This window comes from Rhea americana, unplaced genomic scaffold (assembly GCF_003343005.1).
Source record: "Rhea americana isolate MKP2758 unplaced genomic scaffold, rheAme1 scaffold_50, whole genome shotgun sequence".
NCBI lineage: Eukaryota > Metazoa > Chordata > Aves > Rheiformes > Rheidae > Rhea > Rhea americana.
Genome location: NW_028186646.1, coordinates 2,387,858 through 2,405,360, shown reverse-complemented (window position 1 = coordinate 2,405,360; position 17,503 = coordinate 2,387,858). Strand labels below are relative to the sequence as shown.

The window sequence follows — 17,503 nt, the reverse complement described above, 5'->3', positions numbered from 1 at the left end:
TTTTTTTTTTTTTTTTTTCTCCTCCCATAGTGACTGGGTTGATCACATTAATGTGCTGTGTGCTGACAGAATAAGGGGCTTTCTAATTATTTTAGATAAAATAACGGTTTTATGTTTTATTTGGTATATAATTCCATCTCTATTTATGCATCTCTAAACATGCATATTTTACATCTTTTAGAATTTATTCATCGAGTGGTAGTACCCATAGCCTTCTTAAAGAGGGCTATGAGCCCTTCGAATACAGAAGGGCTGAGAAAGTCCTTTTGCCACACTGTTTGTTGCCAAAATCTTGTTTCTCTGCTCCTCAGAATGGATCCTTGCAAGCTGCACACGAGGTCTAAGAGCAGAGAGCTCTCTCATTACGAAACCTTGGCTCCTTTCACGTTACGGCAAAGGCCGGCTCCTGCAATACTTGCTTATGTAATTAGCCCACTTAGTGCAAAGCCTACATTGTGTAATAGCAACTCTTGGGAATAAGGGCTGCATAGTCACACTCTACTTTTGCAAGTATACCATGAACACTATAAATACTCTCACTGAGGACAGTGACATCTGAAATCAGATGGGCAAAACAGTAACAAACGTGCTTGTTGCCACCGATGGTCCGATATGGGGCCACTAATAAGAATGGCAGCTGCACGTTTAGAGCAAATAAACTCCCATCGTCATTAAGTTCATCATCTCACTTGACAACTTGTTAAATTTTGTATCAGTAGTGTTTTTTAATGAGTGAGGTTCTACCRAACTCCTTGCTTCAAAGCTACATAGTGACCCAATTATCATCGGGCTCATTCCCCAGCGTTCCTACGGGGGTCTGTCCAAGGCACCGAGGYAGGGGCTGCAATGTTGCAGCCTATAACCACATTATATATATCGAAAACATGGTAGTCCTCAAACCTGGCCTCTGGCTACGGCTGGCAGCGGGTRCTTGCCAGGCTGCTCAGCCATCCTGTCTGCCCTTGCTGTAGGTGATCTCAGATGCCTTCTCTGAAACCATCTCCTTGCTGGCTGCCAGCTCAAACTGAAGACTTCTCTGAAGACCAGACAGTCCATGGTACAAGTCAGTGCTCCCACGAAGGGATTTTAAGCAGAGTTTACCACCAGCAGCAAGAAATGTAGATATGTTGCTATTTCTAACCTCACGTTGTCCCAGGGATCACTTAAGACAGTAGTGCATAAACAGCTTCAGCTACTTACGGGTGACGACTAYTGTAGCTTAAGAGATAACTTCAGAAAACAGGAAACAGTCATATTTTTATAGGAATTGGRTCTGTGTTCTACCCTTTCCTTGCAGTTTACCACAGGCAGAAATGGGAAGTCAACCAAGGAAAGATCTCCTCCATGTGACCAAAATAAAAATGAGGCTCAAGTGAAAAAAATCAAACCATAGTTTGTGTGTTGATACTTCAGTTTTTCATTATTTTTTAAAACATACAGGCCTAAAAAAAGTGCATATTTTTTAAAGAGAAAAACATTGTAATCACTCAAAATCTTGGGTAACTCCTGTTTCTGTAAAACGTAATGCATAGCCCTCAGACCCCAGTTTAGCATACCCAACATGAAAATGGGAGGACTGTATTCACATGGGAGATGAATGAAGCCCTAAGAATATGTCCCTGCAATAAAGAAAAAGATCATTTTAAGTTCCAGCATTGCTAGTTTCAGAATTGCGCTTCCTGTATYGGAATCCATTTTGTAACAGTGCAAAGCTGCCTCTGAAGCCCCAGTAAATGCCAGGTAAAATCCAGTTATTCCCTGCTGGTGGTGCTTGGAGCACATCAGACCAGGACCAATAGGCCACTATGCTCCTGCAATACCACTGAGACACATAAAACAAGCACAAGGTATTTGAATCCCCAGCTGATAATATCTCTATACATTCATCTGCAAGTGCATCCAGCAGAATTGGCTATTTGCATCATCCAGTGAYCCCAACATTTAGCAGCTCCCTAGCACATGCCTCACTGTAGCCACCAACTTGCATTTGGACAGACACTCATGGAGGCCATAGATTTCTGCACGTAACAGACCTTCCCACTGTTCTCAAGGGAGGGTGCAGAAGAAAACTGAGTAACTCATGACAACCTTGCCTCATGTTAGCTCTCTCTCCTGTGTACAGATTTGTCCTAGGCACAGTCTCSCATCTCTCACAAGCTCCATCAACTCTGGAAACATTGTGTCTTCTAAAGAAAGAAGAGTATCTTGCCCAAAATAGAGCCTAAGCAAGTTGCTTTTGTCAGCTGCTCCTCCCTGATGTGCTGCTGTCCAAACACAGCAGCTAAAGCTACCAGATGTAGGAGACCAGCCAACGCACTGGAGAGGCTGAGACCTCTGAGCTGCTGCCTAAAGGGGATATTACCTTATTGCTAGTACAATCACCTTTTCTCAAAAAGGTATTACAGAAGAGAGGTATGGATCTGGGCAAGGTAAGGCTGTAAGTGAATAAGCATATTCGCTGTGATAAGTGAATAAGAGAGACACTCTTAAAAAAAAAGGAAAAAAAAAGAGAGAGAGAGAGAGAAAAGATGCCATATCTCCTGAAAGGCCTTTTGGAATACTTAAAATTAGTTCTTCCTTGGGGAAGAAATGAGCATTAGAGACAATTTCAAAATGCTTCACGGGCTATGTTGGTCACAGACACACTTATTCTGCATACTTTGAGAAACAATGGAAAACTAGAATAACAGCCCCATAAAGACACTTCACATTTCTAATTCTGGCTGAAACAAAGCTCTCTGCACATGTTTTTTCCTATTCATGTTTGAAATTATTTTTAACACAGTACCTACAAAGATCATGGATAATCACACTCACTCATGAAAGGAATAAAAAAACAGTTAGAAATGCTAGCTGTTTTCTTTCCCTCACCAATTTGCATAATAAAAATATTTATAATGATATTATTTAACAACGTCATTCCAAAAACTGCAGTAGTCCTTTTGAAAAAACATTTGGAGCTATTACTAGGGAGAATATTGTAACAAATTTTCAGAGGCTTAGATTGTATGAATAACAGAAACGCACAGCTTCGAGAGAGTCCAGCAACCGCTGGCACCATCACRCTTCTATTTATTCTGAGGAATTCTGTGTGAGGGGATCTGAATATCCCCCTTTGGCCAAGTTCGAGCTGGGGAAAACCGAGTCCTTCGGAATGACAAGTCCACRTGGGTGTTAATGTCAACAGAGAGTAAACAAGCAATTGCTGTATAAATTATGTGACACTTGGAGATGGCTAGTGCCTTTTGAAGAGATAAATCTCCGTGCTGCTAGCTGGTGCTTAAGATGGTAACTAGAGTAGTAGATGAGACAAGCAAAGAAATATTTTAGTCATCACTATTCTATTTGTCCGGACAAACATACAACATCTCAGCAAAACCTCTCTCCCACTATCCCTTCATGCTGCACGTCGGGGAGGAGGGCAGAGAAGCTCTGCCATCCCGCTGCTTCCCCCTGGAAGTGCAAAATGCTACATGGCTCCTTCTCCTGGCACCTCCCTCACCTGAACCACATCCCACCTGCAGCCTAGCACCTTGGGAAGAAGATACTTCCCAGGGCGAAAGACGTGAAGCAGGGGGAGACTTCGCTCTGGTCTCCCCTACAAGGAGCGGTAAGGATCTCCCAGAACCAGAACCGGCAGAATCAGAGCCCAGACAAGGCGGAGCACAACATTTAAACCTTATGAAAAAAACATCRTAATAAAGAGCAAACAGCAGCCATGATAGGTACAAGATGCAGAGAGATTAATTACAAGGTTGACATTCAATCTTGTCTTTTCAATTGAGATTGTAAATGATCTGAGCCTAAGAGAAAATTTCAGAGACTGAAGCTAGAGGTTTGCTAATTAATCAGTTATAACTGCATAGGGAATTGCAAGCCACGAATAAAACAAACAGAAGGCAGCAACGACACAAGAGGATGGTGAAGAGAGCATGAAAGCAGTACTGGCAACAAAGCAACCACTCTACACCAGCTCGGTGAAGTGACGCGGCTTGTACAAAACTTGTGCCTAAGAACTAAAAATCAGCTATGACAATAAGAAAAACAATCTTATGAGCMAAAGCAATCCTGGAAATTTGGCCTAATGCTTATTAAAACTGTGAGTTTGGTCTGAGCTCCTATTAAAGCCAAGGACAAAACTTCCACTGAGTTCAGCCCTTTACATGAATATGCAGCCACGTTAATATACACACCGCTGGAGCACATTTTGGCACATTAATATGCGTAGTACTAGAGTGTCTGTGTTTAAGTATATAAAGAGAAGTTGAATATAAACATATGCATTCATGCTTTGAAGTTTCATTAGTAACAAAACAGCGTAGAGAAATTATTAGCATTTTTACTTTACGATTTCTGTGAAGTCAGATACYGAGCTGCTACCGATACTTAGTAAAAAGGCATTCAACAGATGGGAAGTCTAGACCGACAACTTCTGTGTTATGCAAGTGCATTTTTATACCTCTCTTAATGTTAAATTCTGATGCTGTGCTGTAGAAACAAAATGAAGTGCTTTCTCGCATGTGCAATTTTAACTTCCTCGTTTGCCTTTTGAAACTCATGTTTGCGGTGATCCATAACTGACAGTGCCAGTTAGCGGGATCCTAACCCATGCAAGAATTGCTGCCGAAGTCTGCTGGCAGGGGGACAACGTGACCACCCGCGTGAGAGCGACCTCCGGGACCACGGCCCCTGTAGCAGGCAGGCGCAATCCTCCCGAAGAGGGACGATCCCCACGTATTCCGTGCATGCAGGACTGCGCTCCTGTTCCCTTCATCTCGATCCTGCCCTCCATCTTTGTCTTTTTTCTCTTCCAGTAGAAACAAAAAAGGAAACTGTGCTTTCTCCTTTTTTTCTTTTTTTTTTCAAATCCAAACCAGAGTTCATGCATATATCTTTTCAGTATATACTATCTACTCAACAAAAACTGAATAACAACCTTAATGTACAGAATGCATGAAATATATAACCCAATACAGCCCAACATATGATATGTGAATATATGTTTTTCTAGTTGTTCATAACAGAAAATGAATGCAATCTCTTTAGAAATAGTGTTGCACACTCCTAATGCTATTTTAAATTATATTACTTAGGTAGCATTTATTTGTGTGGTTCATTTCTTGCCCTAAAAGGAGACTTTCATTTGTTCTAAGTATGAACTTAGTCTAGATTTAAAATAGTGAAAGCAAACAATCGTAAAAACATAATGAAATCACCTTCCAATCTGCTTATGGTTTCACTTTTCATACCAACCCCCCACCATAAAAATAATCCCCCAAATTTCTCTGAGATTATTCCAACAAATCCCACGGCCATCCAATCCTAAACCATACTCCACCTGCTAGTGAAACTATCACAATGATTGTCTGGGCTTTTATCTAATGAATATGCATTAAAGCAGTCAAAACAAAATTCTAACTTAATCTACATTACCGGGGAAAGTTTCTGAAACAAGCTGTTGCAGGGAAATTTATGTAATACGTTGTCAACCTTCAGCAGGGACAAGCTGTCTCGTAGGAAGAGCTGACAGAAACCAGCTCCCTGGAGTCGGAGCCGTACTACCGTCAACCTCAGGCCACGGTTTTGGTTGCAGATGTGCTGGCAGCGCCGCGTCCAGCTGTGCCCTCAGTCCGCCCGCCTGCCCGTACGTCACGCGCGCKCAAACGCCGCGCTGAAGACGACCGAAGAGCCTCGCTCCGCGGCGCGGGTTGCGGCAAACCAGCAGCGGCGCTCCCCCAGCGCGCCGCCTCGCCGGTCCCGCCGGGAGCGAGGGTGGATGAGGGCTGGCGGCGCGGCGCGGCTCGGCTCGGCTCGGCGCGGCGCCGGCCGGGGCTCCGCGCACGGCCGCCCTCGGCAGAAGGGAAACGATCCGCAGCCGACACCAACAAACCGCCGACCTCTCGCCCGTGCGTTTTTGCTGCCTCTCATTTCTACCTAAACAGCGCAGAAACTAACCGCTCCTGTCGCCGTCGCAGAAATGTTTCTTCAGATCAAACAAGCGTTAGGAAGATCGGTTAAATATGATAACATGAGACTGGGCCCCAAGAAATATATGTTGATAAGCACGGGCGCTAGAAATTCTTATAAACAGGAATTATTTGGGAAAAGAATACTAATTCAAAGTCTAGTCCCTGCTTCCACAAAATATCCAGGCACTCTCCCGCCTCCACRCAGATCTTGTTACTTACCATTTATCGCTCTTCCGAACAGCAAGGGACCGCACGAGCGACTCTGCCGAATCAAGGCTGCACGCTGGCCCAAAGACCTCCCACGCCGTGCTGCGCCGGCCGCGCCGCCCGCCCCACGCGTACCGCTGTTTGCAGAGTTTGTGGGAACACGAGCTGCTCCGACCGGCGAGGATGCACACGAGGGAGCTCGGACAACGAGGGARGGGCGGGAAGCGGTCCGGGTCTTGGCAAAGAATGACTCGGGTTTAAAAAGGGCAAATGTGTGACAAACACAGGCATCTCGAGGGCTACGTGCACTTTGTATGCATAAYGTTATAAAAGGTGCTTCTTTGGAGCTTTTCCATTTACCTTTTACATCATTAGTATAATTAAATTGAGACAGCTTCTGTTGTGCTTAAATCCTACTCCCCTCATAACAGCACAAGACCCAAAATAATCTGTGAGTTATTGGTTGCTTTTTAATTCCGTTTTGTTCTGATGACTCTTGATGAGAATTTTTTTTTTTTTTGATGTAAAATTAAAGTAATGATGCATAGCTTACATTAGGGAAGAGATTTTTTATATTTAAACATTATTTTTAACTTTCAGATTTACAGTCCTTGACTCAGAAATTAAACCTTTCTCGCTCTCCTTCTATATTCTTTAATTTTAGAATTGTTTGCCACCCTTTAGTCAAAGAATTATCTAGTGGTTAAGGATACAATAGTCCTATTTGAAGTGGAATAAACTTCTGGTTTTCCAAGAAGCACACACATAAAAAAACGATRAACTAATAGTGAGGTAAAAATGTAGGGTCTGTTATTACAATTTTTAAAGGAAATAAAAGCTGTGACGTCTACATAATATTTAAATCTCGTTGAAATTAAGTCATTCATTTAAAAGGATTAATTTCATTTTTTAAAAAATAATCCATAACAGCTTCAATCAATTCCATAAGCAAATTCTACTAGYACCTTAAGAAAGTATGCTGCAAAAATACAGTTATTGTGCAGATTTGTCAGTGCTGCTAATACCAAAGGAGGAGCTCCCTTTAAAACGTAACTCGGGCGCATGGACACCTCCTCCTGCGCACTCACAGCGAGCGATTCTGGGGGAATCTCAGAAGTGCCCCTTGGAAACTGAGCAGCAAAAGCGATTTAACACCAAGAAGGAATCTGATCCCACAAATCTGCATATTAAAAAAAAAGAAAGAAAGCRAAGCAAAGCAAAGCTGCCTTCTTCCCTCCCAAGGCCGCCGAGCAGGGAGGCAGCGGTGCTTTGCAAAGCGCCTCGCCAGCCCGGCCCGCCGGCTGCGGCCCCGCGGCGCGCACCGTCCCCGAGGAACCAGCACGGCTCCCGGGACCTCGCCACGTACCGGAGAGGTCAGGCAGCTACGGAGCTGATGCAGCTGCAGGAACGGCAGTTACGAACCAGAAACAGCGCTTCATTTGATGTTGGGGCCCGAGAGCTGCAGACTCCCGCATCCCATCCTTTGGTAATTCATTCTGCAGGCAGATTTATTAACTTTCTGACTCATTTTACATCTCTGTAAATTGGGGGTACCTGGTCTCTCTTTGGTGAGAGAGAGTAAGAATTTCTGCAGAAATACTGCGAGAAAAGTGCACGTACCCAGGACAATTATGCTGATGCGTTTTTATTAACCGTGCGCAGCRAAAGCCCTTTCTGGCTCGGATGAGCTGGAATTATCTGAAGAGAAGGATGATCTTAGTCATAGGCCAGGAAAAATAGACCAACACGCCTTATATCATGCAAGTGTAAATTTAGTAAGGGATTCACTGCTAGCCTTCAGGAAAACCTGCCCAAGTACCTCGTCCATGGTCTCAAGTCTTGTGCCATTTTATCGCCTGCTTAAAAATGTGCACGGGCTAACTAATCCACAAAGCTGTGCTCTGTTAAACTACATCTATTACTAACCAGATTTAACTGCAAAGGGTGCTACTGCACTTTGGGTTAATAAAAGCAGGCGTACACCTTTAAAAATCCCCACATTTGTTTGGGACGTGAAACACCCGTGTTCTGAGAGCCGGTACTCGTAGTGTCTTAGCCCCTGTTTTTACCTCCCAGTTTATACCTTGTGCCATAACATGCAGAGAGAGATTCTTTTAACAAAATTAATGCAGAGCTAAGGTACTATTTGTAAAAGTATTAGTGGCAGGGTACTAGTTCACCTAGAAAGACTTGAATATTGAATATTCCCTCTTCTCGCCCATGTATGAATTCTAAAGGAGTCACACAGTGAAACTTTTTCTTTTTTAAAAAATCATCAAATGAGTTGTGCTCCTGGATTTCAGCTGAATGCTGCAAGCACAGTACGAAGTCAAGCAAACCCCTGTCACGCATCTGTAAAAAGTGGTCATTCTAAATGTGAATTTAAAATGAGTCAAGTATCTGATTTTAGAATAAAATGGATTTTACAGACGCTCAYCAGATGCGTTAGCATACATAAATGATAAACACAGAACAATCGATAATCCTTGTAGCAGTTGCAGCTGGAGGAGACCTTCTATTAGAGAACATTTATTTTCTGGACTGTTTCTTTTAAACTATAAAATCCAGGCAGCAAGAGCTGAGCTTCAATTTAATTACTGTCCATGTTGTTCAACAACRGAAACAATACGGACCATTGCGATTCTGCCCCCTGCCTCCCCAAATCACCATTCAGATGAACATTTAAATACCAATTCATGACTAGCACGAAGGAGGGGAATTACAACCTGGAAATCAACTAATGAAAGTTAATTTTAATTAAATATTATTCAAGAACCTAYAGGCATTTCACCTGACGTTCTGTGGCAGGTCTGACAGCACGGATGTAAAAACAAATACGAGCTTAGTGTCTGCTTCTGTTCCCTTTTAAATGCATTCTTCTATAGGACTGAGCTGGAGAAAGATCAGCACACAAAGAAACTTAAGACCAAATCTACCTTTTTAGTGAAGATTTGGGGTTTCCTGCCATGAGTATTACAGGCTCCTGTACAAGCTTCTGTCTGCAACATTCTGAATTACTTATTATTTATCATGGAAAGCATATGTACAAAAATAGAATATAGAATTATCCTGAAAATTCTGAAGTATAAGAAATTTTTCATTATTTTTCTCAGTTAAAAAAAATCTTCTGATCTTTGTGTAAGTGCCTTTGTGATTTCTCTGCAAGACCTTTGTTGTTATACAGAGTGATCATAAATCTTATGATTATGTTTATATCTCTCTGTATAATATACACATTTTAAATTACAAATCATACAGCATGTACTTATGAGTGGATGTATAGATACACAAGCTACATATGTATTTTATTTTTACATCTCTGAACAAAATTATTCAACATAATATAAAAACTAATCTCAACTGTAAATAATTTTTGTTGACTTGACTGGGTTGTCTGATATAACCTGGAGTTTTATTTTAGTTATATACCCATTGATTTAACACAGCTACACAATTAAAGAATGAAAAATATCATATTTCATACATTATGTATATATAGAGTGACTTATATACACACACACACGTATACAGCAGCACAATTCTGCCACCCTGACTCACGCTGAGAAGAAGTTTCAATTTCAATGTGAGCAAGGGCAGCAGGGGCAGGCCTTACAAAAACATAGTATGTTATTAGACTTGGCTTGATAGTCATCATTTTGCATTTGTTAAACTCCACTATTTAAGGAATAAATAGCCATTTCACAGTTTCTGCAAAGTGGTAAGAAGCAGGCAATTACATAAAATTAGTTGTGTGTAAATCTCTTTCTATAGAGATGGAGAAAAACGTCTGTCAAATTCTTTCTTCCCACACCTTGCAGTAGCTCTGAATCTTCATGCTGATGTTTCATTAGCGGTTAGAGGATGGTGACTCTGCTAATAATTTTCAGCCACCATTTCTCTTATAAGGAACAAAGATGATGTAAAAATGGTAAAAAAAAAAATCACAAAATCACACTTTATCACGAAGCATTTTCCTGAGACCTACTCACTGCTCATTCTCAAGTGGCATGCAAAACACCAGCGCCCCGGACTGCAGCTCCCAGGAACGGCGTTCGCAAGGGGCGCGATTCCAAAATCGGGTGCGACAGCTAACACGGCGGTGGGACCAAATCCGGAGCCAGGCAGGAACACCTCCACGGGCAAGGCCTCCGGTTTGCAGGAGCCACCGCCCGCTACGCAACATTCATTTCATGACGGTATGGTAGCGGTCATGTCAGTACCTGGTCTTCTGCTTAACTAACCATCATGTGTTTATACAACTCATTTTGACCACCTGCTATYCCATGTGGTTTGGTTTCTTTTTCTAAGGGAATAAGAAAGGACAGGGCGAGGTTTTTTAGTTATTTCCATTGTTATCATTCCGAACTCACCGCAGCAAGGAAGACGGAAAGAGTCTCAATTTCAGTAGCCCTTTACATACATCGTGCAGCAGGGTTAGGGGGAACAGACAGGAAGGAACTTAAAGCGGTCCGGCATATTCAAAGGAAATAGGACTGTCTTCTTCATGCTTGCGTTTTTTGAGTTTTGTGAGCCACACAAGTGGGTATGGATCACCGTCACTGTGAATCAGCCCAAAAATTCACCTCCTGAACTACTAGCTTTAGTCATAAACAGAAGACAGTGCAAAAACCTCATAGCGAATGTCGGGGAATAAACCCCCTACAAATCACCCTCCTAATCCAGGTAAGGAAGGAGCCAGGTAACTTCCAGAAATAGAGAATTCATATCTATCTATAAAATCTCTAACACGTCCTGCTTAAAGCCAAACCCTACATCCACTGAAGTGTTCAGCAAACTTTCTGGGTTCAGCCTCAGCAGAGCTAATAACCGCCTCACCTTCCTACACATGGGTATGTCTTGTTTTACCCTATCTCAAAGCAATGAATGCCACAGGCTAGCTATGTACTGTCTCCRCACAAAAAGCCCTTTTATGGGTTTTAAATGTGCTGTAATTCAGCTTTGTTAAAGGCCTCTTTGTAAATAAATAAATGCCAAGTAAATCAGAGTAGCCTGCTCCTCTCATTTACAATCTTTCATCCATTACTATAGTTCCCACTTATGTTTGTCTCCAGATTAAACAAAGTAAATCTTTTCAATTTCCTTCCACTGAAATTCTACGCATCTTGAATCCCTTTTGTCGTATGCCTGCGAATCCTCCATTTCCAGTGTACATTTCTGAGATACAGCGGCCAGAACGAAACAGCACACGCTCGGTGAAGGCAGACCTTGGCTCGCTAATGACTCCATAATATCGTCGGTGTTATCCGTCCTGCTCGTCACGCACTCTGCCCTGCTCTGTGCTTCCCTTGTTATCATGCCTTGCTTAGCAGGGTTTTCATTAAACCATCCCCAGCGAAGTCCAGTCTTTAGTCCTGGGTGGATGCTGTCACCTCAGGGCACAGAAATACATCCTTGTATTTTAAGTGMGGAGTAAGTCAGAAATGCTAGACAGACTGAACAACAACGATAACACCACCTATTAGTACTTGCTATTAAAGCATTAAATCTGATCATTTTATGACAGGTTGACCAGCTGCTTCCACCAGGTAACAAAGTGGCCTTTTTAATACATTACATCTCACAACATGCTGTTAAAACTCCTCTAGGTTGGCTGCCTTGTTTAAAATTCATATAATCAGGGAACAAAGGTCAGCTGGGGAAAAAACGTAAGCACTTTATTTTACTATTGAAACTTATACAATTTGCAGGCAAACCAAGCTGTTTAACACAAAAAAAATACCAAGTACATCACAGATGCCTTTAGAATGATCTGTCTACTGATGCATATCAGATTTTTTGTCTGGATAACTAATAGTTTACAAGGAAAAAAACATAAGCTGCCGGAAAGGTTGTAGAGATAGCTGTAAACATGGGAATCAATTTAGGTTCATTACTACTTGCAAAACCAATATACAATATTGGGCAGCATTAATTCAAAAGTAGCACAATTAATGGAAACCAGATACCCTAATCTTTCACTTCATACAACTTGCTAATCTAAAGGAAATTAAAGGAATCTACAAAAACAGTTTGCACAGACCTTTAGTAGCTTTGATATTTCACAAGGCAATTTCATGCGACCTTTAATTTTTAGTGCAGTGTTTTCCATTTGTAGGTTATCACTTCAGAACGGGCTGCCCTAAGTATTTTTAAAACTCCATTAATATCACTTCAACTAGAATTTGTAAGCAAAGCTGGGGAAAAAAAAATCATCTTATAGAAGAATTTCCTTACCTGAATCACAAAGAGGAGCTACAGAATTTTAAGCAATATGCAGCAATTTCTAACACTGTGATACTCTGCAGCATGGTTTATATGCSTCTACATCACCACTGAAGAAAGCAAAACATCCAACTCAACTTCCATGTCCAAAAAGGTAAAGACGACTATTTTTGTGATTGCTCATGTAAGATATGGTCTAGGTTTATGTTAGCACTTCTTCTACTTACGTAAGTAATACTTTAAGGWAAAGTTGAAATATTTTGTTCTCTCTCAAAGTAAAACATGCCATTTTATTGTCCTCAGACTTGGAGTGCTGTTGCTAGGAAGACACAACTCTGCTATAACCTAATTGTCTGCTATTTAGATATGGACTCATGAATCYCATATTTTTATTCTAAATTTAAGTTCAGTCATTGTAGCTAATGTCCTTGATGCTATCTCAAATTGCTGTCATTACACGGATCACTAGAAATTGGAGGTAATAGTAAAAAAAAGAAAAGAAAAGAAAAGAAAGGCACAAAATTAGATGATGGATAAAGGTTTAATCARTTTAATTTTATCACCAAATCCAGTCCCTTCCTCTTGAGCTGTCAGGGAGTGAGATAAGCGGAACACATCTCGAAGCACGGCACAATCCCGTTGTGGAGAAGGAGTTGTGTCCCTGAACCTAGCCAAGATGAAACACACTCATTTATTACTTTGGCATTGCAGGATGATGAAGAACCAAGCTGGTTTCCTCCCTCCATCCTCAGCACAATCTATTTCATTAATTTTTCATGGAATTTCATTTCACAATCATGTTGCCTCTTGCACCCTTTTGCAGTCCTTATTTAGTTTATTCCGACAACTTTTATTTTGCGTCCCATTGTAGCAGCAGCAGCCTCAGACATGGCTTTCTGCCGCAGCATCAGGGAYACCTGATTCTCCCCGTTTCCAATAATTAACTTTAATCACTAGCTCTGCAAAAACGGCATTACAAGTAAGGTGCTTTACTTGTTGTCATGTACTGGCAGATAATTAAGAAGTGGCATATTTCCAACCACCCCTTTCATATTTAGTTACTATATGTTGATTTCCAAGAAGTTGCCGAGGGCTGCTAAGTGGGGCCTTTTCAGCGTTATCAGTAAATGGCAAGTCTGCTTTTTTCTAGTCTGCTTTTACCATTGATCTCTGGAAAAAAAATAAAAAATAAACTTTCTGTTTAAAGTCCATACCATCCTATCTGCACAAAATCTGCTGAGGCCACTGTGTCGAATTCTGCCAGTGCTCTGGCATATTCTGAAGCCTTGGAATAAACAAAGCAAGAACTCACAAATCCAGCCCCCTCAGTTAAACCCCTAAACATTTAAAACAGATTTCTCTAAGGCATTAAGCACGTTTTTCTAACTTCTGGTCATTTTTATACATTTTATACAGATCAAAAAAAAAGGAAAGAGGAAAAAAAGTTATCTATTACCGCTTTTACATAAAATTAGCAAAATTAGTATGCAGATATTCTGCCAGGCATCCACATTCATTTAATCTTTGAGAAATTTGTATGTTAACTTCCCATTAGGAGTTAACATGCTTCATTTTCTTAATGGCAACGAAAATATTCCTACCTATGCTAACTTAAGAAATAGCTATGAATAGCCAAATACTTTAGCTTTTTAACATACTTCCTACAAGTAGCATAAAACTGAATGCAAGTACTACACAAATATATACTTGCAGTGTAGTACTCATTGCAAGGATAGTTAATGATAACTCACGAAGGTAGGATCTTTATATTCAATTGTGGCTTGTTTTAATAAGCATAAAAATGAGGTGCGTGCAAATGAATTCCTGGAGGTCTTTGTACTCGGGAATCGCACTCACTGTCTTACAGTCCCCAGTGCTCAGTTTGCGTCTATGGAAATTCTCTTTCTCCCTCTAGCAGCACGTGTTCTTTTACTGTTTTTTAGCCTAAATACACAGTGAATTTAGCTGTTTAGAGAATGTTATTTGCTTTCCTCACTTGAACTTGCTTTCTGCCCCCAAGATACTCCTAAAACAGAGCAGCCAGGTACATGAGAAATGGAGCAAAGGGCTATACACAAACATGCTAATTTATAATTCACACTGAAATGGACAAAAACAGGGATAAATACCCRGAAAGTAAATCAGAAGGAGAAAACTAATGCTACTACACAGAAAATATTTCCYTCTCCTAAAAGGCATTCCTTCATGTTTTACAAACCAATGTCTCAATTTGTTTTTAACAGGGTTCATATGTAACATGTCYGATACAATATATTAATTTATATAAATAATCTGTTGAATCCATCTCCTTAAAAGAATGTGAATATGACAGATAATTTCATTTTCTTATCCTGATTAATACTCAATTCCAATTTAAGACTGGAGTGAATTTCTTTCTGTACACATGTGCATAGATAACTGCGTATGTGTATACATGTATGTAGGTACTGACATGCTTAAAAGCATCTCATAAAAGTATTCTTGGTATAAACAATAAAGTAAGTATTGGAGAATAGCTAGATGTGGGTGGTTTTGATGTAATCCTTTAAAAAGGTTTTTCACAATTATTAAATAGAGTAATTCTGCACAATAGAGGAGCACATATTAATTCTCATAAAGATGTAGTCATTTACGAGGCTAATAAACATTTTCTTGACTGATCTTCAGTATACTAAATTTGTTAAATACTTCCTGTGTGTTATACACCATCAAAAAGACAAAGAGAAATATGATAAGTAAACCAACTAGCATAACAGTTAAACCCAACWGTTTTAATGTTGGGCGTGTTTTAAGTTACAGGCATTTTTGCCAGTATAATTCCATTAATGTTAATTTTTATAAATATATACTGCAAGTATATAGAAAAGAAATTCTAAAATGTATGAACACAAGCATTGCTCCCTGAGATGTAATTGGTTAGTATRATAATTATTTGGAAAGTGTTTACAGTAGTACATTTGAAGGGAAAATAAATGAACAGTTCAAGTGATATTGGTCAGTCAAGCGCTTTCTAGAATGCCATCAGCCTTCAGCTGGSTATTCTGCAAATAGCTGTCATTACTAAGTTACTATTTAGCAAGTTTTCAGCTTTAAGACATTCACCTTCCCCATTATTTTTGGCAAAATACACAGCAACAAAGGAAGCAGCAGAAAACAAGTCCTACTAAAAGATSCTCACTTTTGTCCATTTGTTATAAAGGTAAATTGCAAGTGTTAATCTTTTTAACAAAACACCTTTGCTCCATTACATAGGTGAATGAATTACTGACTCATTTCTGTCTGCCAAGCACCGGATAGCTAGGACTAGACTAAGTTTTTTAATTCCCTAAACAAGTAGTTTTGCTAGAACAAATAGAACACAGAAGTCTGTAGAGCACAACTAAAGTACGTGAAGATTTAAACACACTGAGTATGGGAACTCTTCCTCTGCTCAGCATCTTAAAATTTATTGTGTAATGCAGCATGCAACAAAACCTTTGTCACCAGGTGTTATCCTGTGCTAAACATTTGGAGTAACAAATCAAGGTTACACCACAGACACTGGCACTACTGACAAAACCAACATTTGTTGGTTGTACTTGTGCTTAAGTCACTATTTGTTACTATGACTATGAATAAGAGGAGGAGTTTGACAGCAAGTTAAAACAGTGAGAATCAGATTATATAGTCTAGCATTTAGCATTTGACCATTTTTTTACTAGTTGCTATACAAAGCCTACTTAGACATCTTTCTAAAATGTTATCATGTGACATGCTAACTGGCTTTAAGATAATCAAAAAGATACTTATCTAATGGGGCCTCCAAATTAGAGTTTCTAGGATCAGAAGAAGAAATCGCATATCCAAGGGATCAGCTTGAGCTGATGAACTAGCTGACTAAAACTTACACTGGTCCCACATAACGATGACAATTACAGATTGGGGGAAATGTATGGCTTAGATAAACACTTCTCGTTAGCRCCTTTGCATCGCAGAGGGCACTTCTGGCACCCTCCTTCTTAAATCATTTCATTTTTACTTTAAAGTGTTCACAGTCTATTAACTTTGGCTGTTCAGGTAAAAAGCCAAAAAAACAGGCAATAGTGTGTCAGCCTCTCTACAGGAGAGAACAGGACGGCATTGAGAAGAGCTTTTATCTAGGGCATATCCACTGCCTGATGACATCCTGTAGCTTTACTTATCTGGATTATGACATTTAGCATTTCTCTAAAAAAGGCTTGTTTTCAGAAGTGGAATAACACCTTTGCACATAACTTCAGCATACCAAACTCAGCGGACCTTCATAAAAAAAAATAAAATAAAAGGCAGTTCGCCAGCAGCAACCTGTCAGGCAGCAGCTCGGGGCTCAGCCCGGTGCTGTCACCAACAGRCTCTGCCCTTTGGTCGCGGCTGGGCACCAATTTCTGCGCTCTGCATGTGCAAGTCAAACACACCGCGCAGCCTTGCGCCCGTCTCGGCGCTCGCAGCAAGACACTGAGAAAAATCGGAAATAATTGCGGTTTCGKGCGAGGCTGGCGACACTGCGGGGCAGCGCCGGGGGGCTCCGGCCCCGCGGAGCTGGACCCCCTCGGCCCAAAGCAAGGGGGTGGGAGGGGAGCGAGCACTTCCCTTCCCCAAACGACAGCCCTCGCTCTCCCCGGCACTCGCCGGCTCGCAGCAGGTAGCAGCCCCGCTTTGCTGGGCAAATCTTCCCGGGAGGGCGCCCTGCCCGGCCGCCGGGCAGGGAGCATCCCAAAGACCGCTGCCAAGTGCTCGGCTGCTAAATAAATGCACACTAAAAGCAGGAGCAGACGGTGTGTCAGTGTGTGAGAATGTGCGTGCGGGAAAGACGGGCAGAAAGAGAGAGGGAATAAAAAAAAGAAAGAAAAAGCAAGCTCCCCTACCTTTCCTCTTGGATCTCCTCCTCCTCCTCCTCTTGGGCTTGCATTTCAGCTGCCCGCTGGGCCCTCCGGCCGCTCTGCCCGTCCCCAGCACGGAGGTCATGGCCGCGGCCGGCGCCGCGCCGCGCTCTCCCGCCGTGCGCCCTCGCCGCTTCCCGCGGCTGCTTTTATAGCGCGGTGGGTCGGGCTCGGCGGCGCCGTCCAGCCCCGCGCGCCGCCTGTCAC

General features: G+C 41.5%; 1 protein-coding gene across 1 annotated transcript in view; it reads right to left on the bottom strand.

Annotated features, from left to right (window-relative positions):
* The window catches only part of ADARB2 (adenosine deaminase RNA specific B2 (inactive)), a 319,117-nt gene extending 301,736 nt beyond the window's left edge, over window positions 1–17,381 (bottom strand). Inside the window, exon 1 of the mRNA XM_085317721.1 lies at window positions 17,282–17,381. Within this exon, the coding sequence (XP_085173847.1) occupies window positions 17,282–17,381 (100 nt within the window). The remainder of the gene's footprint in view (window positions 1–17,281) is intronic.
* Window positions 17,382–17,503: the final 122 nt, after the last annotated feature.